This window comes from Lemur catta, chromosome 10 (assembly GCF_020740605.2).
Source record: "Lemur catta isolate mLemCat1 chromosome 10, mLemCat1.pri, whole genome shotgun sequence".
Taxonomy (NCBI): domain Eukaryota; kingdom Metazoa; phylum Chordata; class Mammalia; order Primates; family Lemuridae; genus Lemur; species Lemur catta.
Window position 1 is genome coordinate 34,991,359 of NC_059137.1, and position 24,833 is coordinate 35,016,191.

A 24,833-nucleotide genomic window follows, 5' to 3' on the forward strand; every position below is an offset into this window, starting at 1 on the left:
GCGCAGTGGCTATTCACAGGTGACATGATAGCTCACTCCTGGCCTCAGGCTCCCGAGGAGCTGGGACTCCAAGCACAAGCCACTGCACTTGGTGATGCTTTTTCGTTAGCTTCCCCCAGGTACAGAACAAGAAGGTCTCTCAGAATTATTTAATAATAGCATTACAGTAGCTAGGCATACCCAGCCACAAAAGTGGCAAGCACATCTGTCAGCACCAGTCTTCCCTCGCAGAATCGGGACAGTCAGACTTTCCTTGGCTCCCACCTATGGGCACAACCGACAGAATACCAGGGCGCCGTTTGCCTCCCGGCTCAGCTACAGCTTCAGTTCACTGGGCATCGGCTCCCCTCTCAGGCCAGCCAGCAAGTTGTTAGCTGCCAACAAGGACATAGTGTTGCGAGTTCTGTAGGTGGCACTGCCAATGTGGGGCAGGATCACTGGAAAGAAAAGAGAGGGAGATGAGCAAGCCCCTTCAACTGGGTTAGCCAGGAAGAAAAGAGAAGCCGCCTCGTCATTCCTTGCTTTGCCTTCCCTCCTGCTGCCACTGAGCATTCCACTCCCCCAGGGCTGAGCCTCAGAGGAACAGAATAAAGGGATTCCAGGCTGCTGAAAGCCAGACACCATGTGATGAGAGGTTCGTATCCTAAATACAAGAATGTTGGGACTAGCGTGGGTCTTGGAGCTGACCTAGACCCAGCCCTTCAATTAATAGATGGTGTCAATTTAGCTTAGGAGTTTAGCACTGGCCACCCACACCTTGTGCCCCCGAAAATGATGCCACAGGGCCACAGGTTTGTGATCTACAGGAATAACTCCAAGACGGAATGCTGGACAGCACAGCTCCCTCTGGCCCCACTACAGGGCAAGTGCAGTCATTCATCCCTATAGAATTGCCAGCTGGGCATGGTGGCACGTGCCTGAAGTCCCAGATACTTGGGAGGCTGAGGCAAGAGGATCCCTTGAGCCCAGGAATTTGAGTCCAGCCTGGGCAACATAGCAAGACCCAATCTCTTAAAAACAAACAAACAAAAACACTTTTTAGAAGCAGTACCCAGTACCTGGGTCCCTGAGCTAAACTCACAGGCCTTGGGGGATGGGGCCAGTTTTCCTGGCTGCGGCCAACAGTGCCAACACCACAGCCAGTGTTCCTTGCAGGCGGGGGTGGGAGGCAGGGCCGGTAGGGTTTCCAAGGGCTGCAATAATGGGAGCATTCACTGGGGAAGGCAGTTAAAGACCTCATGTTTGAGTGTCCATTCCAGAATTTAAGTGAAGCACAGGGACTTGGCCCAGACAGCCTAAGGCCCTGACCACTCACAGTTAGTGTGGGGGCAGAAGTCACACCAGCTACCTGAATAGAGAGAACTTATTATAAAGGATTATTAGGTATAAAGCTGTTAACTAGGTAACTGAAAAGGCAAACAGGGAAACACTGAGGCAGCAGTTCTCTAAGTGTGGTCTCAGGACCGGCAGCATCAGTGTCATTTGGGAACTTGTTAGAAGTAGTCTCGGCCCCAGCCCAGACCGACTGAAGCAGAACCCTTTGGGCTGGGGCCCAGCAACGTGTGTTTGATCAGTCACCCCCTCCTGGTGACTCTGAGGAACACAAAAGTATAAGAACCCCAGCACTAGGGTATCAGAGGTAGCAACTGCTCGAAGTATCTACCACCCCAGGGATAGGGGGACAAAGAGAAGGGGGGCGACTGTTGAAACCTAGATGAAGGCAGGGTTCCACTGGAGTTGAAATTCAGACCTGTGTAGCCGGGCATTGAGTGGCAGTTGCTTGTGTTTCTGAGGGGGGCCCAGTGGGACTGGTTAAGTGTTGGAAAAATTACAAACTGGATTCTCCAGCAGGAAGCAACTGGTGCTGGCAGGAGGGAGCAAGTCCCCCGTGACAAGGCCTGGCAAGGCCAGCCAGCGCAGCAGGAATGGGGTGCACAGACGCCCAGCCCCAGCCAGGCAAAGCAGAATGGAGAAGGGGGCTTTGTTGCTGAGAGACAACAGCTTCCTAATGGGCACAAGTTGTAAATATTGGAATTATAATTAATTATATTTAATAATTAATGTTAATTATAATTGATTATAATTTCCCACACTTAAACTGATAATAGCAACTTACAGTAATAGCTATGGGTGTAAGACACAGCCCACTCTTTCTTACATCCATTCACCCTACACTCTGTCCCTTTAGAACAGAGAGCCAATTGAGCATGCTCGGGAGGCCCCTTCCCATGACGGACCACTGTCACTGACGTAAACAGTTACGGTCCCTGGGCGTGTTCCTCTGTGCTCAGCACTGCTCAGGCTAGCTTCACACCCTGCACCTCAGGAACCCCCCACCCCAACACTGGCCCTGCAGGGCAGCAGCAGGTTTGCACTGGGAGAGCGCAGTTCTTACCACAGTTCTTCAGGGTCAGGAGAGGGTGGTTTGTAGGCAGTGGTTCTGGGGTTGTCACATCCAGTCCAGCAGCTGCGATCTGACCACTGGCCAAGGCCTGGTACAGGTCGTCCTGGTTTACGACATCGCCCCTGGGAATGACAGTGGTGAGATGGGTGTCCCGGCACTGCCTCCACCCAGGCCTCCGTCAGGGCAGAACAACTCACAGCATGAATGTTTCCACTCACTTGGCACTGGCTTTTAAAGCGGTAAGTTTTAGAGGACGCTCACTTAGAGTAAGTCTGTATGCTCAGAGAACCCCCTGCCCTGCCACTTTCTAGCTGCGTGACCTTGGGCAAGAGTTTCACATTCTCTGTGCCTCTGTAAGATAAGGAAAACACCACCTAACTCCCAGGCATGTTGGGAGGATTAAAGCTTTCTTACATGCACTATTGCACAAACAGGGCCCAGAAGTCTGCATTTGTGTTGTGTGTTTCTAATCTGGTTGCCCCTCCCCACCACCCTGAGCCACCACAGCAGGCCACCAGAACCCTCCTACACAGGGCAGAGAAATGAGCACACACCTACCAACATCCATCAAAGTGAGCAGCCACTGAAGTCTGGAACTGATTTTCTAAAGACATCATATCATACACTAAATAATACTTCTGCAACAATGAACAACACAGGGACCTGTACATCCTGGCTGCTCAGTAAATAGCTCTGACTATGCTGGCCAGCAGCACAAGCCCCGTGTTCCTGCACTCTTCTCTCTGCCACTCTCAGGTCACCCCCTTTATAGCTAAACTTCGGTAATAACAGACACCTTTGGAGTAGATGAGCCCCTCAGGGTGACCTCATCCAATCCCTTCCTCCAGAGGGATTTAAACAGGTTCAAAAGGTACCAGCTGCCCTCCATACATGCCCAGTGGCTTGAAGGCACCCCCAGGGACATTTTGAGGAACGAAGACAACTTGAGTTTTAGGGTCAGTCTTCCCAGAACCACAAGGTTCAAACTATAGCTGAATTCCAGGTCAGAAAGACCCAGGCTCAGCAATGTGGAACGTCGGCCTCTGAAGGGCCATTCAGATCACGAAGTCCAGCCCTTTAGGGGAGGACACCCGGTCTGCTGGAGGTTCCCTGGTAAGTTGCTGCCCATCTGCCTTCACTCCCTGCATGGACACTGCTGAGTGCCAGGCCTGAGCCGGGCCAGGGCCACTGCTGAGAACCAGACGGGCCTGGGCCCTGCTGTGATTCTCTTCTTCCTTACTGGGGCTCTCTGATGTGTAACATTTCCCATGTTATTTCTGGGCCTGTTGGTTGGTTTTGGAAACCAGCCGGCTTGGCCTGGGCACTAACAACCCACAGGGAAGAAGATCCCCAGATCGCAGCAGTGGGGACAGCTCCTCTCTGGGCTTGCTGGGTGACCCAGGGATGTCACGTGGCCCTAGGATACCTGCTGATGTTGACAAACACGGCTGTTTTCTTCATCTTCTGGAAGACGTCCTTGTTGCAGAGCCCCCTGGTTGCAGGCGTTAAGGAGCAGGTCACGACGATGAAGTCAGACTGGGCAGCCAGCTGGGGGACAGACACTGGGGAGGGCAGGGAGCCATCAGACACGGGTCCCAGGTGAGGGACAGCAAGATGGAGGGCAGACCAGACCCGTCCTCCCTCCACCCATAACGGGAGCTCCCGAGATACTTCCTGAGGGCCTAGTATCTACCTGGACAACTTGGATGACTAAAAAGTCAACAGTCATTCGTGGGATCCTGGTATATCACATCATTCACCATGCCCCTTGGTGTAACAGATGGGGAAACTGAGGCCAGAGAGGGGCAGGAGCTTGTTCAAGGTCACACAGTGGCATCTGGACCACTCTGGCTTTCACCACCTTCAGGGCCCAAGTGCCACGGGGGTGAAGAATGGCTGAGACCAGCCTGCCCTCTGCTCACCACGCCATGCTCCATCAAGGAGCGAATCCGCCTGGACTGGGGCACACGCAAGGGCTGAGTGGTGCCCACCAGTTTATTAAGGCACGGGGTGAAAGTGCTCAGCCCTCCCTCACATCCCTCACCATCCACTGCTGCTGTGTCACACGGGCAGTGGTGACAGAGGACTCTGAAAGACAGGAGCCCTGGAGTGCTCTCCTGGCCCTCAGAGGACTCACTGCATGACCTGGGCAAGTCTCTGCACTCCCTGAGTGGGCCTGTGTCTGGGGCAGTAGGCTGGACAACACCTAAGGGACGCAGCAGCTTCTGCGCTCCTGTGTTCTGCCTGAAAATGCCACCACGAAAGCAAACAGAGCTCCCCAACTGGGCACAGACGGGGCTCCTGTGGACATCAAGGTTTAACTTACCAAACTCTGCCTGGAATTCCGCTGCTTCCTCAGGCCTGGGTTGGCGCCCTGTGTATAGAAATTTCTGGACGCCGAATGGTTTCAGACGCCGAGCAATGGCCTGGCCTAGAGACGAGAAGTCAGAGTCCACGGCTGTTCCCAAGCCCTCAGGGCCAGCGACCCAGGGCCCTCAGGGGCAGATCCTCCTATCAGCACAGCCCGATGTTAACTGGGCCCTTCTCATCCAGAGCTGGCGGCTGCCCTAGTGTAACCAGGCCCAGCCAGCCCACATGGCCCTCAGGGAACTGGAGACAGCTCCTCAGCGTCTCCGTGCCTGTGACTGGCTGATGCTGTCCTCTCATGGGCCCAGCCATCTTGAGGGCCACTTGCTAACCTTCTCTGAGCTTGGACCTGGCGTCCGAGGAGATGCCTGGTCAAGCAGTCCCCTCCCTCCTTCTGGACCTTCTGCTTCTGTTGACACAGTCTCAGACCTCAATTGACTTTTTGGTGGCAACTGCTAAACTGCCAACTGGCCCCAAATCCATAAGACATTTTCATACATGCTGCTACTGAGACAGGCTTGAGCACTTTGGTTTTCAGACTCAGCAAATGCCCCAAAGCTGTGGGGTTTCTCCAAACAACTCTGCAGTGAGAAAGGCAGGGCTGCTAGCTTGCCACCCTGCACCAGGCAGGGTGACAGGGAACCACTGACAGCCACCTCGTTAAGCCCAAGCCTTTCTTCCAGACTTCTCCACATAGGGGCTGCTGGAAGAAAAATAGCTCTGCCCTGTCTGCAGAACTGCAGGCAAACTGTCCACTGAGCTCTCTGGGCCCTGAGTTAAGGCTTCACAAACCAACTGCCTTCTAGAATCCAGGCCTGAGGGAGCATGGGCTCTCCCACAGTAAACCACTCCTAAAGGCCCCAGTCTAGTATTTGTAACCTTCATCTGTCTGTTCTCTGTGGAACTGTAATCGTGAAGAACCCTGCCCCTTACAACCTGCTTCTATCACCTAGTGAGTTCTTAAGGAACTCCTGATTGTTAAAAATGTATTCATTTGTCTGTGTTTTACAAAGCTGTAGTTCTCACTAGAGATATCCCCACTGCATGCAAAGTGCCCTGATAGCACGAGGGTAAGGCAACCCTTTCCAAAGGACTTCCAGCATTTAGACATGTGGTGCCAGGGACTCAAACCAAGCCATGAGAGCCAGGGGCAGACAAGGGAGTCAGGTGGGAGCCTCACCTATGCGCCCCAGCCCAATGATACCAACGGTGCTCTGTGTGAGTCCGTAGCCACACATCCACAGGGGCTTCCATGAGGTCCAGCCACCGCTGCAGGGGAAGAGGGGGATTGGTGAGAGGCCGGGCCTCAAGCAAAGTTGGGGCCCAGTGGAACCCCCAGACTCACACCCCTGGCTGTGGTCCAAGGTATAAACCTGCCCTCCAGGTCACAGGACAGGACTGAGAGTGGGATGAGTTATACCCACAGCCACTCGGTGCTGCAGAGAAGCAGCAGGAATGACTCTTCATTTAAAGCCACCAAGGACACAGGAATCGAGGGCTGGAAGGGGCCTTCCAGGCTCTCATCCCATTTTGCATAGGGGGAAACTGAGACCAGAAAGGGCAACCCACCTGAGGTCACACAGCCAGGGAAGAGCTTGGAGCAAGAGGCTACAAACTCAGGATTTGTGATTCCAAAACAAGTTCTCTCAGCACTCTAGGACAGCAATAAAAAGCAAAGAGCCACAAGGCCCCCCCATGTTGCCCTGGGTGGGCCTACCTTGAACCACCTCCAATGAAGGTGACAACTCGTAGATGGGCTGGAGAGTAGGACATTCAGCACTGTGTCTAGCAAGCCCCGTGCCCCAAGCTGTGGGCCACACTCCTGGGCTGCGTTCTCTGAGGCCAGCCCCTGCACCCACAATGCCTCCCCGACTCTTGACATACAGACCAAAAGCCCTGATCTGAAACCCTCAGGCCACATGTTTAAATTGTCTGGTTTTTAGAAAGGCAGTGTGGTGCCGCTGGTGTGTTCTACACACCCCCGGGCAGTGTCAGGCAGCACCCTGTTTCAAACACAGTGGCACATCTGCAGCAAAACTTAGGAATATTCACACTGAGTGGCAGAAATAAAAACCACAAATAGCCTCCTGTTGGCGTGGTCAGGTTTTGCTCCCCAAAGATTTATGAAACAACTTTCAGCTCTCAGAGCTTTTTGGATTTCGGCATCACGGGGGAGGGACAGTGGACCTGCGCCTCTGCTCAAGAGGACACCCACTGGCTACTCCTCCGGGAAGCCTTCCCTGATCCATACTCCTCCCCAACTCCCTTACCAACCTACAGAAATGACCTGTCCTTCCCTTCTCCTCTGCTCTCGTGACTTCCCCTCATGCTGTTTATTGCAGCTGGGTCTGTGCCCCTCACTAGATGGAACACTCCCAGGGACAGAGACCACATCTGGGCCAGGCTGACACTCGTGCTCAGGAACCTGCTGCTGAGCAGAGCTGACTTTCCCACCAGCCAGTCACTTACTTCTTCACTTCCTCAATGGCCTCCGGCAACCGGCGGCAGGTGGTAAGCAGCAGGGACACTGCGAGTTCAGCGGTGGTGTCTGTCAGGACATCCGGGGTATAGCCTACTCGGATCCCACTACAAATCAGACATCTGGTAGGAACATCAGCCTCAAGCACCTTCACCAATGTCTACTGCTGGCACATTTCCATGACGTTACTTTGCTCCCTCTTTGCTCTGTCTACCAGGAAGCTCAGAACTATAAAGGAGCACTTAGGAATATGTCTATGGCCACACCACCTTCAACACGCCTGATCTTGTCTGATTTGGAAGCTAAGCAGGGTGGGGCCTGGTTAGTACTAGGATGGGAGGAATAGTCAGTCCTCATTGCCATGTTGATTACCTCCCACTTTGGGAAGGATATGAAGATGGAAGATCATGGTGCAAGGTGTGGGGCAAGTAACTACTTAACCTTTCTAAATGTCCTCATCTGAAAGGGAAACAATACTTGCCTCTTCTACTTCAGGGTCTTTTTTGGGGATCAAAAAAGTTAATGAACATGAAATGGTGAAACCTATATAGAGGTTACCTACTGCTTCTGATCTCTTGGGTTTACTGTACCTGACCTATGCACATGTGGACAGATAGATGTTATCACCAGCCACCTCGCATTCTCCCTGAATGATGGAGGGACATGAAGTGAAAACAAACAAATAGCTCCTCTTCCCCCCTGTCATAGCCACCCTGCACCCCAGGGCCCCTTCCAAAGCCCAAGCTGTAGTTACCGTTTCTTGATTTCATCCAAAGCCAAGTGGTCAACACCCACGGACATCGTGCTGATGACTTTGAGATTGGCTCCTGTTGCACAGAAAATGCATCATTAGTATCCTTCCTCAGGGACTTCAAAGCCACAACACTGGGGACTAGTGTGGGGACACCTGCTTATTATTATTTTCTTAGAATGAAAGGAAAGGCAGACACCGCTGTTCTTCAGTTAAAACTCTGAACGATCCTCTTTGACAGCTGCAGACACTGTGACTCAGCGAGGTTAAGTGGCCTGGCCCAGTCTCCAGCAGAACCCAGAGTTCACCTCAGGGCCTCTGCCACCAGCACCCAGGTCTGACCCTCTGGACTGTCCACCCAGTGAAGCCTTGGGTCTCCTTCAGCCACTCCTGGGGCCTCCTCAGGGACACCTGTGAGAGCACCAAGAAGGTAGCAGGAGTGTGACCCTCTCGCACACTCTCCTCCAAGCAGGCAGCAGAAGCTTCCAGGCCAAGGTCTGGGCATGGGTGGCCTCAGCACTGACTTACACGGGTCCCCCCCCATCCAGCAGTCCAGTCTGAACCTTTTCTCAAAACCGTCACAACCACCTCACAGGGTGATGTTTTCCCACCCAGGCTGAGACCTATGGCTGGGATTATGGAAACATCCTGGCTGCCTGCTGGTGCTTGGCAGTGAGCTAGGTCTTCCCTCACGCTATACCCAGGCCCAGAAGGGGCAGGGTCTTGCTCGAGGTCACAGAGCAAGGCTGTGGCAGGGCTGGAGGAGAGCCCAGGACCTTGGGTGCTGTCCCCCACACCCCACTGTCTCCAAACCAGGTCTCTGCCCTCCTAGGGTGCCCCAGGGTTCACAGCAGGAGGGAGTGGCAATGCGTGTACAGATGGCACTGCAAGCAACTGCCCCCTCTGGTCTGACATTACCAGAAACGCCCTCAGAACCCAGGGAGAGCACTGCAGAGCTGCCTAGGAGCCAGCAGCAGTAGCTGATGTGTCCCACGGGGCCCAGGCCCCCTCAGAGTCCTCCCCCGGCCTGCCCAGTGCACATACCTGCGGCATCCAGCAGCCTCTTGTCCACACGGTCGGAGAGGAGGCAGAGCAGGCCGTGGGCCCCCGCCAAGCCTCGCTCCAGCTCCTTGTCCGGGATGGGCTCATCTGAATCCCACTGCTCCACCTCACAGCTGAGGGGAAGGAAGGAGAAGCAGGCAGCTCCACACATGCCCGGGACCCCACAGAGCTGGGAAACATCCCTTCTGCTTGCTCCGCCCAGGCTGCCTGGGGCCGGGGCAGCCAGGGTCAGCCATGGGTGGCCTCAGAACTGTCCTGAGAGAGTGGGTGAGGGTGAAGGGCTGTCACCGAGCTGAGAGGCCCCTAGAGCAGAGCCAGAACTGTTAGGGGAAAGTCAGGGGGACGGCTCTTGGCTCAGTGCAAAGAGCTTTCTCACACTCACAGGGGGCCTCGGGTGGCCAAGCAGCGGCAACTGTAGGGAAGGCCAGTGTGGGTGGGGGCGTGTTCCTGCATCAGACAGGGCTCGGATGTCCTATGAGTCCATGAAACAGAAAACTCTCATGCTTGGACTTTGCCAAGTACGAGATAAAATCAAGGCGACTCAACATGGAGAGCTTCCAGGCGCTGCTTCCACAGCAGCTCGTGGGAACCAGATACCTTTCCCAGTGCCATTGCCAATGAGTTCAGTGCAGCCAGCGTGCATGTGTGCAAAACACAGGATGGCTGCTGGCACCCCTCAGAACACCCCGCTGCAGCACCTCGAGGACTGAGCCCAGGCACTGGCCAGCTTTTATCCACCTTTCCGTGAGCAGAGCACACAGTGTGAGCTGCTGCTACTACTAGTGCTGTGGTTTCTGCCTTCCACGTTCTCTCGCTTCATACAAAGCAGGTCTTCAGCAAAGGTTTTGTTGCACTGAGTGAAATTTTAAAATCTCATTTTCCCCTAGAATTGGTTAGCGAGACTGGTCCCACCCTCTTCCTGATACTGGAAGGGCAAACCTGATAAAATGCTGTGGTCAGACTGCAGTCGGACAGGGCTGAGTACAAACCCAGCCCCACCAGCCGGAGCTGTATGACTTTGGGCAACGTACTTAGCTCCTTCCAGCCTCAGTTTTTTAATCTGTGAAATGGAAATTATACTACTGACTTCACAGTGTTGCAAGGATTAAAAGTTTATATATATGAAGCACCTGGCAAGGCTGGCCAAGGGAAACGGTTCAATTTTTAAAAGGTCATGAAAGGCCCCTGCTAACCATCCAAGGAGCCAGGTCAGTGACCTCCACGGTCCCTGACCCCTCTGACCCCATCTTCCTGTCGGAGGGTCAAGAATTAACAGCCTGGACCTTGCCTTGCCTCATGGGCAATCTCTCCTGTCCAAAGGCCACAGACCTTCTCCGGGTCCCCTCCTACCCGCCCACCGCCTGAGGGAATTGCAGGTCGCAGGGTCATTTCAAGGAGAGACAGCTGGGCCCCAGAGAACTTTCTCTAAGTCTCCCACAAACGCCAAGCTCGTCCCAGCTGCACACAGTTGGAAAGTCCAGGCAAGGTCCTCCAAGTGCCAGGCCTGGCTCTGCCTGGTCCTTGGGACCGCCCGTCCTCGCCCCTCCCCCACCCCATAACAACTGGGCCTCGGAAGGCCGCCTCCAGCCCGCCCGGGTGCAGTTCCGGGCGCCCCAAAGGCGTGCCTGGAGATCGCCAAGCCACCGTGCAGGGGTGCCTGAGGCTCCGGAGCGGGCACCCGCAGGGTGTCCCGGGGCATGGGTGCTCTGAGCTGGGGGGTCCCTTCCCCACACCACCCCCAGCGGGGCTCTCGGGGCGCGGAGAGGCGCGGGGCGCCGGGCTCTTACTCTGCGGCCCGGCTGAGCGCGGCAATGCCCTCGGGGGGTATCCTGCGGGTGATGAACACCTTCATGAGTCGCACTGGCCTCATCTACCGTGCAGCGGACGCACACTGAGCCGGACCTGGCCGGGCGGAAGCAAGACGCGAGGCGGGGGCGGGGCCGGCGCTGGGGAGGGCGGGGCCGAGCCGGGGCCTCGGGGGCGGGGCCGGCGCTGGGGAGGGCGGGGCAGGGGCGGGGCCGGAGAGGGAGAGGGCGGGGCTGGGGTGTGCGTGGGAGTGCAGGTCTCCACTGGGAGGGTGTGGGGTTGTGGCTGTGACTGTGCATGTTCAGGGAGTGACAGAGACAGTGCGCCTTTGTGTGGAGTGGGAATGTGGGGCTCCGAGTGTGCGCCTTGGGCATCCCTGTGCCGCGCACCCCCAGTGGAACTGAGAGGTTCGGGGGGGATGCTGCCAAGCATGACACCCACTACCCCAGAGGCTGGGGTCGGGGTGGGTGAAGCTGCATCCCGAGGAGAGTTCTGTGTGCGTGTGTGTAGGTGTCTGTGTCCTGCAGAAAAGGCTGTCAGAATGTGGGGGGATGCCTCTCAGGGACCACTCCCATTCCCAGGGCTGGGTGCTGTCTCCATCCATGCTAGGTCTGTTCCATCTTGGTCACACTGTTCCAGGCAGGGGTCTCTGGTCACACGGACTGGGCTCTCAGTCCGACCTGATATGTGCACTCTCAGGAGGCTGGGCGTGGCAGTCTGAATCCAGAAATGACCTCTCTGCTACTGGGTGCAGTTCCCTATGTGAAAGCCACAATTGTGAGGGGGCTTTAACTAGTCATGAGCCACCCCCAGGCTTGCTGGACGCCTGCTGACTGGCTGGAGGCCGCTCATGCACAGGGCCAGGGCCAAGGTGCTGCATGGGGCTATGGGGTCGTAGGCAGACCCAGGTGTGCCGTCAGTTGGCCCAGGGTCTGAATCCCAGCTGTGCCTCTTACAAGCTGTTTGCCTTGGTGAGGTCATGTCATCTTCCTAAGCCTCAGTTTCTTCAGCTACAAAATGGGGATAACACTTTCTTTTGAGGGTTGTCGTGACTGTTAAACAAGACATGGGCTCTGGCTCTGGTGCATGTTTAAAACGCACTGAGGCTGTGGAGGAGAGAAGTGAGGGGCTCAGGCTCTGGAGCCAGACTCCTTGGGTTTAAATCCTGCTCTACCACTAGTGAGAAGTTATTAAATTTCTGTGTGCCTGTTTCCTCACCTGTAAAATGGGGATGATATTATGATATATACCTGCCTCATGGCTTGCTGAGAAGATGCACTATATACAGTGCTTACCTCAGCACAGTACTTAAATATTAATACATCCAATGAAACCAACGCCCTGTGCCCAGGACGGCAGTTGGTTAGAAATGCAGAAGCTGAAGCCAGCTTAGGACAAGGGGGGAGGGGCAGGCCTGAGCCTCAGCTCTGCTGGCTTCATTTCTGTTCCAGGGCTGTTCAGTTATATGCTCCCAGTCCTGGGAGGGCCCAGAGGGCAACAGAGTGGTCTCTTCTCCACTAATTTTTTTTTTTTTTTGAGACAGAGTGTCGCTCTGTTGCCTGGGCTAGAGTGCTGTGGCATCAGCCTAGCTCATAGCAACCTCAAACTCCTGGGCTCAAGCGATCCTTCTGACTCAGCCTCCTGAGTAGCTGGGACTACAGATATGTGCCACCATGCCCAGCTAATTTTTTTCTATATATATATTTTAGTTGTCCAGATCATTTCTTTCTATTTTTAGTAGAGACAGGGGTCTCGCTCTTGCTCAGGCTGGTCTCCAACTCCTGACCTCGAGTGATCCACCCGCCTTGGCCTCCCAGAGTGCTAGGATTACAGGCGTGAGCCACCACACCTGGCCATCTTCTCCACTAATTTTATCTGAATCCATTTTGCCCCATGAGGGCCCAGGTGAGGGGACTGAGATATCCACAGAGGTGACATCACCAGCTTCGAATCACACAGCATGTCCCTGGGATTCCTGCAGAGCTCCAGCCTGCCACCTCCCTTCTTAAGTAACACATTAATAAATGTCTAACACACAGACCATTATCTGCACTGCCAGGCCACTTCAGGGAGAATTTCTGAAATTCATCAAATAGTGACCCACAAGGTGTTTTTCTGTTCCCAGGCCAAGCCCTCTGACCTCTGTTAATCAGTGAGTGTCTTTTGTTAATCACCCGAGCCCAGCTCCTCCCACACACCAGGACAAACAAGGACAGGGGACACTGGACAAACCTATCCAGGTTAATAGGTCTCTTCCTCCAAAGCAATGCACACAGCTGGCACTCAACAAGTGCTCCTGGGTGGAGGGAATGGAGCAGAACACGGAGTCAGCTGAGGGCCTAGGAGAAGGGATCTGCTAAAGTGGAGGAGGCTGACCTGGGCTTCAGGCTTCGCTGGGGAACACTCTGTTACAACAAGTAGTCAACATTTATACAGCTCTTACTAAGTTCCAGACACTGCTCCAAAACTGCACATGGGTGGTAACACACCAATGCTACCACGTTCCAACACGTGTAAAGTGCATACTGTTACTGTCCCCAGTCTACACACAAAGGAAGTTGAAGGCAAGAATGGTGAAGTCACTTGCTTAAAGTCGCACAGCTACCAGGAGGCAGAGCTTGGATTCAAGCCTGGCACCCTGGCTCCGGACCCGAGCTCTTAGCCACCGTGCAAGCCTTGTGGGAGTGGGAAGGAGGGAGGGGCAAGTGAGGGGCGACTTCTAGGTATTGGCCTGGGGGACTCTTGGAGATGGCTGCACTTTGATGGATATCCAGGAGGGGCACAGGGCAGGTGGGGTGCTGGGGAGAAGGTGGATAAGTTGGGTTTGGCAGGTGGGTGAGCTGATGCCTGGGGATGCTCAGGTGGAGGCCAAGAGTTTATGGCTCTGGTGCTGGGTGAGGTGGGGGCTGGAGCTGCTCCTTCCAGAGCCATCGGCATAGAAGCTGTAGAATTGGAGCCTGGGAGATACTTGGGCCATGGAGGGGCAGGGGCACTGCCAAGGCAGGGGGATTGAAATTTAGTGTGCAAGAATACAAAGTGACAGTAAGAATAGAAGTGTTTGTAGGACATCTAAAATTTCACTTTTAGATTTAAAGTTTGAATCTATTTGGAACATTTTGTGTGTATGGTTTGAGGTAAGCTCTCCTTAATGTTTTTCCAAATTGTTAACCAGTTATTCAAGTACTATTTTTAAATGCGTGTTTTCTTTATTTTGGGAATAGATAATAAATGCACAAGACACAAATTCCCAAAGGGTGAAAATTTTGTCTCTCCCACCCTGTCTCTGCCCCCCACCAGGTCTTCCCCCCTCCTCACCCCAAGGCAGCCACTGTTCCCAGTTTCTTGTACATCTTTCCAGGGATGTTTAACACATATATAAAAATATGCACATACTTTTTCATATAAATGGTAACACATGCACTTTGCATCACCCTGTTTTTTCACTGAACAGTGTATCTTGGAGATCATTCCACATTAGTACAGACAGAGCTGCCTCACTCTTTTTATCTATGCAGAGTATTTCACTGTAGGAATGAACCACACATAATGAACGCTCCCCTATGAATGGACATTTAGGTTGTTTCTCATCTTTTAGTATTCCAGCAATGCCACATGAAAAGCAGACATCATTTTGCACATGTGTAAATACCTCTGTAAGGTAAATTCCTAAAGGCAGAATTTCTGGGTAAAAAGATATATGCACTATAAATTTTGGTAGGTATTGCCAAATGTTTTTCATTGAAGTTCAATTTATACTCCTACCAGCAATGTAGGAAAAGCATCTGTTTCCCCAGTGTATTATTTTTAAAAATTGTTATCTTGTAATTTTAATGTGCAGTTCTCCTGTGAGCCAACTTGAGCATTTTTCATCCATTTAAGAGCCATTTCCTTTTTAACAAACTATCCATTGATATCCTTTGCCTATTTGTATGAGCTGGGCATCTTTGTCTTAGGAACTATTTGTGCAATAAGGAAATTAGCCCTTTCTCAGTAAAATGAGCTGCATATATATGGCATTTTACCTAGTTGGTTGTTTGTCTTATGATTTTGTTAATTTTTCAAGGCAGAAATGTTTTCTTCTTATGGCTTTTAGGTTTTGTCACATATGGTCTGTCAGTTATCGGTTGCTGCATAATGAATTATGCCCAGATTCAGTGGTTTAGAGCAATAGCAATCATCGTAGTATTATCTCTGATGGTTGGGGTGGGGAGGTTGACTGGGCTCAGCTAGTCACTCTCGTTCCAGCTCTTTCGTGCAGTTGCAGTCAGATGGCTGTTGGGCTGGAGTCATCTGAAGGCTTCTCGCTCATATGTCTGGCCGTTGATGCTGGCTGTCAGCTGGGCTGCTGGCCTGAACGTCTACCCATGACCTCTCTGTCCTGACCTCACAACCTGGAGCCAATCCAAGAGATATAAATTGGGGACTTTCAGTCTCTTAAGGCCTGAGCCTATCGAAACAGGACCTTGAGTGGTGTGGGGGGAGGGGGAAGGCAGGGCTCCACTGAGGCCCTGGACAAGATACTGCCCCTCTCTGGGCCCTGACTGCTCATTCATAACGTGAGAGGAAGAGGTACTAGAGGATGGAGTAGCAAACTTTTTCTTCAAAGGGCCATACAGTAAATATTTTAGGCTTTGCAGGCCACACTGTCTCTGCCGCAACTGCTCAAAGCTGCCATTATAGCATGAAAACAGCCATGGCAAATACATAAACAAATTCGTGCAGCTGTGTTTCAACAAAACTTATTTATGGCCATTGAAATTTGAATTCCATTTTTTATGTATCACAAAATATTTTTCTTCTTTACATTTTTTTTTCTAACCAGGACCCATGCTTAGCATGGGAGTCATAAAAGTAGGTGGCCAGATTTGGTCTGTGGGTATTATTTGTCCCTAAGCCTCTGGACTCGAGCAGAGTTTCTCACGTTAGCTTGCCCATGAATTATTTGGAGATCTTGTTAAAATGCAGATTCTGATTCAGTGGATTTGCGGGAGGCCCTAGAACCTGCATTTCCTAGAAGCTCCCAGGGGATGCTGTTGTGGTCCACGGACTGTGCTTTGAGTAGCAAAGGGCTAGAGAATCAGCCCGCTTGACCATCTCTCGGGTTCAGAGTGTGGCGGTCGGGATCCTGCTCTGCACTGAAGATGCGCAGAGTCTGGACACACGCGAGCCCTGGCACTTTCTGCATGCTCTGCCTCTGCCCCATGGTTTTCCTGCTTTATTTCTTTCCTTGTTTGTTTCTTGTGCTTCCCCCCAGCCTAACCTCCCCCAGCTAGAACATAAGCTCCCTGAGAGTAGGGACCTTGCTGCTTTGTTTAGCGCTGCTGTCCTACCGTCCGGCACAAGGCAGGTGCGCAGGAACGAATGACGCAGGGGTGCCTCGTTGGCCTCCCCTGTCGCTCATCCGGGCTGGGACTTTGTCGTTCTATCACCACCTAGTGGGCACTTCTGTGTACTGCGGCGTGGGGGAGAAAAATGCGTCTGTGGGAGTCGGATCTCGGCGGAAGGTGGAGGCGGCCCCTGGGGGCAGAGCCGCCCTCTGGTGCGCGGTATCTGTGTTCTTGTCCCCGGCACAGCGCTCCTTGGAAGGCCTTCCTGCAGGAGGCGGCACTTGAGCTGAGCAATGAAGGCAGGAAGACTTGGAATGGTAGGAATGAGAGAGGGAGAACAGGCATTCCTGGCAGAACCCCAGCATGGGCAAGGGCCTGGAGGCTGGGCAGCTCGGGCACGTGCCGGAAGGGGAGAGAAGTGGCAGAGAAGTGGCAGCTGAAGACGAGGCCAGGTAATGACGCGGGGAGGAGAGGGGCCCCAAGGGAAGGGAAATTCCTCCTAGCAAGTGATCCATGCCGGGTACTTCATAGGCACGAGCTCGTTTAATCCCCACAAAGGCCAGTGAAGTCGATTTTAGGACCCCCATTTTACAGATGAGGAAACTGAGGCACAGATCAGTGAAGTGACTTGCCCAAGGTCACAGAGCTTGTAAGGGGGCAGAACTGGATTTGAATCTAGATTGAATCTTGATCATCTGACGGATTCTCCTCTTTCTGATGGGGGTGCCTGCCTTGGTGTGTGCTTGGTGGTGGTGGGGTGACATGTTGGGGGGCCCATTATACAGATATGGAAACTGAAGCCCAGCATGGGGAAAGGAGTTCCCTGATGCTGCACACCAAGTGAGGCCAGCTTTCATCCCGGCCGCTGCCTGGGCTCCCATCTGACAGCTGGGAGCTGAAGCTGCCATGCAAGGGCCTGAGCCCTGGCCACAGAAGGTAGCAGAGTCCAGGTGGGACTCCTTGGCCAGCCCAGGCCTCTGGGAACTGTGTTTAGGTTTCAGTTCCCAGGCAGGTGTGTCGGGGGGTGGGGGCGTGGTGAGTGTGCAGAGCTGCAGGCCGGGGGCCAGGCCTCCCTGAGGGAGGAAGGGAGGCCCAGCAGGACCTGCCCTCAGGCTGTCCCGAGACTGGCCTCCCCAGGGCAGTGGGCAGGGGCACCCAGTTCTCCCAGCTCAGCAGCAGACCTGGGTTTCCCCAGACCCATCCCAGCTGCAGCCTTGCACCCTGCACAGGAAGCCACCTGCCCTTTCTCAGTTCCTCAGTCCCTTGGCCTGCTCTTCCGGGGAACAGAGGGCCCCAGCCTGGGGGAGTCAGAGGGACGCGGGGTCCACTTCCGCTCAGACAGCATCAGGCTCCAAACTATGTGATAATCACCCCACAATGAGCCTGCGAGTGGGCACTGTCAGGATTCCCACTTTCGAGTGGAGACAACTGAGGCTCAGAGAGCGTCGAGTCCTACCCTGAAGCACTTGCCCAAGGTCACCAAATTTGAGCTGGACCTCCAATCCAGGTCAAGGTAACTGCTTTGGTTTGAATGTCCCTTCCAAAATTCATGTTGAAACTTAGTTGCTATTGTGACAATGCTGAGAGTTGGGACCTTTGAGGGGTGATTGGTCATAAGGGTCCATGGGAGTAGATTAGTTATGGCTGGAGTGGTCTCCTGATAAAAGGACAAGTTCAGCCCCATCTCTCTGTCTTGTGTGCTTGCTGGCCATGGGATACCTTCCACCATGGGACGACCCCTGCCAGATGTGAGCACCGTGCTGTTGGACTTCCCAGTCTCCAGAACTGTGAGCCAAATAAACTTATTTTCTTTACAAATTACCCAGTCTCTGGTATTCTGTCATGGCAGTCAAAAACAGACTAAGACAGTAACCCCAGAGCATGTGACCACAACTCTGATGGCTGCCCCTGTTCCGGGCTGCCAGTGGCTCCTTTGGCTCTATCCACAGCTGCTGATTCATCCATGGCCTCGGGGCATCACCTGGAGCATCTGCCTCTGCCTAGGGCCCTGAGGCCTGGGCCACGGGCTGGCAGGCCTCTGGTTTTCTGCTAATGTGATCCCCACCATGCCTGTCCCATTTCCTCCTGTGACCCTCTCCCCTCACCTTCCCGTCCTTGAGCCTGGGAGCAACACAGGGTGAGAACAGGATAGGGTCCAAGCCTTTTCTGAGGCCCCAGTGCCCAGCCTGGGTCCCCACAGGGTGCACACTCCATAAACACGTTCTCTGTGAGTGGGTGAATCCCTGTAAGTGTGGACACCATCCCTAGTTTGAAACATGAAAGCTGAGGGTCAGTAGGCACAGGGACAGCCTCCAGGGAGAGCAATGACCTGTCCAGGCTTCTTGCCATCCAGCCTGAGGTTTCCTCCACGAGGCGATTCAGCCTAACAAAGCTCCCCAGCAGCTTGCGCTACCCCAAATCCTGCATGTGAATCAGAAAGCTGGCTCCTTGGGCCACTTTTCTGGCAGGCAGAGGCCGATTGCCCAGATGCCCAGCTGGCCCCAGTGGCATGCAAACACCTGGAATGTGTTTGTTTGGAGACCACCAGAAGATTACTGCAGCTGGATTTTTAGGGCTTCCTGGGAGGGAGGGAGTTATTTCTGCTGGGGATTTTTACCAGCACATTTTCCTTAATCCTTCCCAGGGCATAGCTGGGATTTAGTAATGAGCTGTAACAGCCAGAATATTTGATTCTGTGATCCGGGACACAACTGTTCATTCTTAAACAAGCTGGGCATCTCTTCTGGATGTCCTAACTCAGCTCCCGCAGGGTACCAGAGTAGCACCATTGCTCACGCAGGGCCACAGCCAGCACCCCCATAGTACAGACAGAGCTACAGAGGCCCAGAGAGGCTGTGAGGTGGGGACAGAGTCCAGAGCCAACGGGGGCAGTACAATTTTGTGTGCAAAGTCTCAACTGTGGGCAGAGACAGGGGGAGGGGCCACCTCCCAGGAAAAGGGAACAGGGGACCATCAGAGAGGGCCCGCCAAGGTGTCATGGGACCTCAGGGCAGGACTGTTCTTCAAACTGGGGCGGTCCCCTGCAGGAGAAGAGGTCGGCCTTGGGCCTGGGAGGCATCGATCTCTTTTGCAGGGGGGCTGTCGAGGCGGAGGATTCACAAGCAAGTGATGTATTAAGAAAGCGCTCCCAGAACAAACCAGCAAGCAGGAGGAGGAGGGAAGGCAGACAAACGGCATGTCTGGCCTGTTCCTGCAAGGGGTCACTTCCATCTGGAGTGCAGGTTTCACCTCAGGGTCATGGAACCCCCGGCACGGGAGCTGGGCTTCCAGGCCCCCTGTGTCCTGTAGTCAGCACCACCCGGGCAGAAGTGAGCAGAGTGCAGCTTCCCAGAGAAGGCGTGGGCCTTGCCATTCTTCAGAGGAAAAAGCATGTGAGCAGAGGCCGAGGGAGGAGCTCAGGCACACTGCTTGAAGGCCAAGGTTGCCACTTCCTACCTGGAAGAGGACCGAGCCCCACCCCTGACTTAGGACGGGCTGAGGAGGAGTAAGGAACATGGAGGGGCAATCGGCTCCCGGCAGGCCGCAGAAATTCACTCAACTACTGCAGCAAAAGTCCCATAAACATCTCTGCAAGTCCCTCTGTCATCTGCCGATGTTTGGGGCCAAAGCTGTGAACTGTGCTGAGGAGGGACAAGCTAAACAGTTCACTCATGAGTCACTGGCCTGCAATGGGCCCCAAGAACCTGCATCAACAGGGCTCAGCCCCAGGGCAAGGTGGGAGTCAGGCCTAGGCCCCCAGGGCAGAGCCCTAACTGAGGCCAGCCCAAGGAGGTGGCTCTGTATTAGTGGCAACTCCTTGCCCTTTCTGTTGACCTCACTTTCCCTCCTTCCTCCCCTCCCTGAAGGCCCCACCTGGAACTCCTGGCCTCCAGCCTTGCCTCTTCCAACACGCTCTCCTGCAGTTGCCAAAGGGTTCCCTCTAAAAAGCAAAACTGGTCCTGTCCCTCCCCTGCCTACCACCTTCCATGGCTCCCCATTGCTCTCAGGAGAAAGCCCAAAGCTCCCATGTGCTGCCGAGCTCTCTTCTGATGAGGAAGAGGCTTATCCACAGGGACTGAGAGCGGCAAGCTTCAGGCAGAAACCAGGAGTCCCAGCAGCCCCTCAGAGCCCGCAGGGCACCAGACAGCTGGGCTGCTGTCTGGGAGGAGCTGCCCGGGACCCGCCCCCAGGCCTCCCTCTCCCTGTAATTAATTTATGGAAAGCGTCTAAATCGGGAGTCAACACAGCCCTGCAAATCTCACCTAATCCCTGCCTCCGTGGAGCGAGCAGCACCCTGGAGCTGGAGGTGGAGCTTCTCTTACAGTGATTACATTTGTTTTTGCTGCAAGAAAAAAACCAAAATGAAACATTTAAGGTCTTATTTTCACAATCGCCTGCAGAAAGCAGAGGCTTCCAGGGGTGTTTGGTGAGACCACGGGGAACCTCGCAGTCCTGCAGCCCGAGGAGGGCATTCGGGGCTCAGGGAGTCTAGCTCGTCAAAAATCCTCTGGGCTCTACCTCTAAGCACACCAGAAGCCAGCTCTTCTCCCGCTCCGCTGCTGCCACCCTGGTCCAAGCAGCAGCACCTCTGCTGCGGGCTCGGGCACCCCCTGTCCCCACCCTGTCCCGCTCCAGTCTCTTCTCCTGGGCAGCCAGAGCCAGCTCTATGTCCTCTGAGGAAGCTCCCCAGGGGTGAGCCTCAGGGTAAGGCCACCCCCTCGGATTTGCCTCCCTCCCTCTCCCGCTTCCCTGGCATCCTGGCCGCCTGCTCTGCCCGGTGCTGAGCCTCCTGCCCTCGCTGCTCCCCTGCCTGGAACCTTCCCCTCCCTCCATGGCCATGAGGCCTGCGCCCTCCTGTCGTGCAGCTCTGGCTGGGAAGTCGGCCCTTCACAGACAGCCCTGCCAGCGCCACTCCTTCTCTCCCCCCATCACCTGCTTCCCCTGCCTCCTTGGCACTTAATGCCAGCCAGATATTTCCTTATTTCTTTGCGTATTGTCTAGTTTCCTGCTATGCCCACCAGTATGTGAGCTCTGACGGCAAGGGCCTTGTTCTATTTGCTGCCATATTTCCTATACCAAGAACAGTGCCTGGGCCGGGCGCGGTGGCTCACGCCTGTAATCCTAGCACTCTGGGAGGCCGAGGCGGGAGGATCGCTTGAGGTCAGGATTTCGAGACCAGCCTGAGCAAGAGCGAGACCCTGCCTCTGCTAAAAATAGAAAGAAATGATCTGGACAGCTAAAAATATATATGGAAAAAAAATTAGCCAGTCATGGTGGCACCTGCCTGTGGCACATGTCTGTAGTCCCAGCTACTCAGGAGGCTGAGGGAGGAGGATCACTTGAGCCTGGGAGTTTGAGGTTGCTGTGAGCTAGGCTGACACCATGGCACTGTAGCCCCAGCAACAGAGCAAGACTCTGTCTCAAAAAAAAAAAAAAAAAAGAACAGTGCCTGGCACCTCACAGCAGGTACTTAGTAAGTATTTATGAAATGAATGAATCATATCTGTCATTTGATGGAGGGGGTGGGCAGGGATACCCAAGATGCTCTGAGGGTGTCCCTTCGGTGCATGGAGTCAGTTCGAAGTTATCTCCTGCAGGAAATCTGTCCACATTTTTTTTTTTTAAATTTTTATTATTTTAAAAGGGTCTCACTATGTCGTCTAGGCTGGACTTGAACTCCCAGACTCAAGCAAACCTCCCGCCTCAGCGTCCTGAGTAGCTGGGACTACAGGCGTGTGCCACCACACCCGACTCTAAACAGATTTTAAATGGACGTTCTGGCTGCGGGCAGCAACTCTGATCACAGCATGGGACCCATTTTCATTTAGTGCAAACACCAGCTCCTCCAGGGAGCCCTCCCAGAGTTCTTCCCAGCCCACAGTGAAAGTGCCTCCCTCCTCCTAGCCGACACTTTCTCCCTTGTGGTCCCTGCTGGGTGTCAGTGCCAGGCCTGCGAGCACCCCCAGCCGGCCCCTGAGTCATACCCAGAGAACACCTGCAGTGCCCGTTTCAGCTCCTACTTTATAGGGCCTCTTGTGCGGGCCTCAGTCATGCCCTTCTCCTCATTTAAGCCTCACAACAACCCTCTGAGGGAGTCATCTGTTATCCCCATTTTACAGGTGAGGAAACTGCGGTTAGAGGCCACAGCAGTGGTTTACCCAAGCCCCACAGCTGGTGTCAGAGAACAGAGCGGAGCCCAGTTCCTTGGCCCTAAGTCCAGCCCCACTGCAGCTGCCATGCTCACAGTCAGTGCTCAATACGTGCTTGGAGAATGAGTGAAAGGGCTAATCTGAGTTCTCAGGGCTCCTGAGGGAGCAGGAAGACGTAACCACAGCACGTGAAGGCCGGCTGGTCTCATGCTCTGCTGAGCCCTGAGATCATGACTGCCCCGCTGCTCTGTGTGGAGAAAGAAAAGGCCGAAACCTCTCCCTTCCCTCACTGGAACCGTGAAGCCCCGGGGACTGGCCTGTGGGATATGAGGAAGCCACATGACTGTGCCCCTCACCTAGAGAAGAGATAAGAGGGTTGAATGATGAGCTGGAAGCCAGGGACAGTGCAGGGACCAGGGCCCCTGACTTTTGACAATCAGTCCTATCTTTGTTCTGACTCCACCTACTAGATACCATAAGGGCTATATTCCTAGGACCTGAGCCTCAGTTTCCTTGTCTGCAATGTGGCGATAATTGTACCTAGCTAAAAGGATCCAAGATTAAATGACATAACAAAAGTGCTTGGCCCAGTGCCTGCAAGAAAGCAAATTCTTAATAAGTAGGCATATAATTATTAGCTGGTTCCAAGGAGGCACATATATTACATTGCCTCCTTCTTCCCCACCCTTATAAATAGATCTCAAGGCCTGGAGGTACAAACTTGGTAGTTCAAAGAAGTCCCATTTGTTTAGGGAAAAAAAAACCCAACAGAATAATTAAAATGATAGTGCCCAATGGTGGAGATGATGTGGCAAAAGTAGCACAGTGTGGTAGCATTTCCTGAGCATTTTAAATATTCAAGGTAACTATTTTATCAAATGCTAAATATTAATAAACTCTTACTTTGCTCGAGTTCTTCCAACTTTTAAAATGTATGCCAAGAAACAAGTAATTTCAAAGCTGCCTAGTTAAGTGAGCTGTAAATTGGATTTACAATATTGCCAAGTAGGACATTTTCTCTTTTTCTTTTTTTTTCAGCTTTAAACACGTCTAAAAGTAGGGCATCTTTTCAAACTGGTAAACAAATATAAATGTCTCCTCCCATCTTTTGCCAGGATTAGTCTTGAATTCAGCAAATTTTGAATTATGCCAGGCCAGGAGTAGATCCTCCTGGCATAAGATGAGATGGTCCCACACACTTAATATGACTCTAGGACCAGCTTTTTGGGAAACAGTAATTTGACAGAACATATCACAAGCCTGTGAAAGTAAGTAATTCAAATTAAAGTTGTTGGAACTTTAAATTATTTGAACCTTAAAGGAAATGTGATTATGGGGCCTGAGTCATATAATAGGCAGCTACAACCTTTGTTTCTCTGATTATAGATTAACTTTTTCCTTACTTACATTGTTTTGCAAAATGTAAAAGACAAAATGGTGCCAGAGGAAAGATCCCTTTCTTGTTAACTGTTGAACCTCTTTATTGATTAACTTTCTTCTTTTTCCTGCACCCGACTCAGACCAGATGGCACAAAAGACCCTACGACTACCAGATTGCTGAAGATGGAATGTTATGTATACCTTTCCTTAAAAGGAACAAGTTGCAACCAATCATATTGCTGCAATTCATAAACCAGCCTTGCATGAGAAATGTAATCCTGCTAAACTTCTTTGTTTCCACCTGTGTGAGTAAAACCCTAGCCTCTCCATTTTGGAGCACTGACCCATTTCTTTGGTGTCTGTTTCCTGCATGGCTCTCCTTCAACTTTGCACTTGAATAAACTCTTCAGAACTGGAGTCTGATCCTTTGAATGACATCAGGTTTACAAGCCACAGGGGCCGTTCATATACTCTGGCCAGTTCTTTCCTCTACAATTTATCCCAGTGAAATAATTTTTTAAAAAGCAAACAAAATCTGTAAGTGCTGGGGTGCGGAAAATGATTCCCCCAAGTATGGCACTTGGTGTGCTGAGTGCTTTTGAAAATTGAGAGGCCTCAGAAATAAGCCTCGGAATCAAGTCCCTCTAACTTTGTCTTGTCCCTCCCCACAGCCCTAGCGCAGAGATGGACTCTCTCTCTGGAATTTCCTTATCTGACCAAGAAAGCTTCTCACCAAAAGAAACAGAATTGCCTTCTATCCCCTCTGTCACCGCACTGTGGATTGTAGAAAAGAAGACTGGAGAATGCAACCGCACCTGATGGACTGTCCCGCAAAACAAAGCCTGCCTCTCAGGCTCATTCAAATCCCAAAGAGAATCACTCTAAGTTAATTTCTGCCTCCCTCGTCCATTCATTCTCTTTAATAACATTTACTGTCCCTCAAAAGAATTGTCTGCATTCTCCATCTCCTTCCTCCCCTATGGAAAAGGGTATATTAGCTTCTGAACCCCATTGTGATTCTCTCCCATGCATGTTAATAAAGTTATACTCCTTTTCTTCTGTCAATCTGCCTTTTGTGAGTTGATTTTCTGGAAACCTTCAGAAGGTG

At 52.9% G+C, this 24,833-nt stretch overlaps 1 protein-coding gene and 1 long non-coding RNA gene across 4 annotated transcripts; one reads left to right on the forward strand and one right to left on the reverse strand.

The window, feature by feature from the left end:
- Positions 1–135: 135 nt before the first annotated feature.
- Positions 136–11,005, reverse strand: GRHPR (glyoxylate and hydroxypyruvate reductase). 3 transcript variants are annotated; one of them, XM_045562472.1, is made up of 10 exons: positions 10,851–11,005; positions 9,046–9,176; positions 8,005–8,077; positions 7,841–7,896; positions 7,241–7,343; positions 5,952–6,040; positions 4,731–4,835; positions 3,831–3,966; positions 2,396–2,526; positions 136–437 (listed from the first exon to the last, which is right to left on the reverse strand). In XM_045562472.1, exons 1-10 carry the CDS (start codon positions 10,931–10,933, stop codon positions 316–318), a joined length of 1,029 nt encoding a protein of 342 aa, XP_045418428.1. In that variant the 5' UTR covers positions 10,934–11,005; the 3' UTR covers positions 136–315. The 3 variants fall into 3 exon arrangements, with proteins under 3 accessions (XP_045418428.1, XP_045418430.1, XP_045418431.1); XM_045562474.1 differs by lacking the exon at positions 7,841–7,896 and having other exon boundaries at positions 7,241–7,357; positions 10,851–11,004; XM_045562475.1 differs by lacking the exons at positions 7,241–7,343; positions 7,841–7,896 and having other exon boundaries at positions 10,851–11,003.
- Positions 11,006–17,909: 6,904 nt separating this feature from the next.
- On the forward strand, positions 17,910–24,596 carry LOC123645935. Its single transcript, XR_006737738.1, has 3 exons — positions 17,910–17,983; positions 23,866–24,030; positions 24,397–24,596. It is a non-coding gene; the product is annotated as an uncharacterized LOC123645935 (long non-coding RNA).
- The last annotated feature ends 237 nt before the right edge of the window (positions 24,597–24,833 follow it).

Bases quoted from the DNA above. Each gene is read 5' to 3' on its own strand.
- GRHPR (XM_045562472.1), bottom strand. From the start codon at position 10,933: ATGAGGCCAGTGCGACTCATGAAGGTGTTCATCACCCGCAGGATACCC. The intron at 7,897-8,004 runs GTAACTACAGCT...TCCATCATTCAG, and splicing joins TTGGATGAAATCAAGAAACG to GGAGAATGCGAGGTGGCTGG. The intron at 6,041-7,240 runs GTAAGTGACTGG...CTTCCCCTGCAG, and splicing joins GCCATTGAGGAAGTGAAGAA to CGGTGGCTGGACCTCATGGA.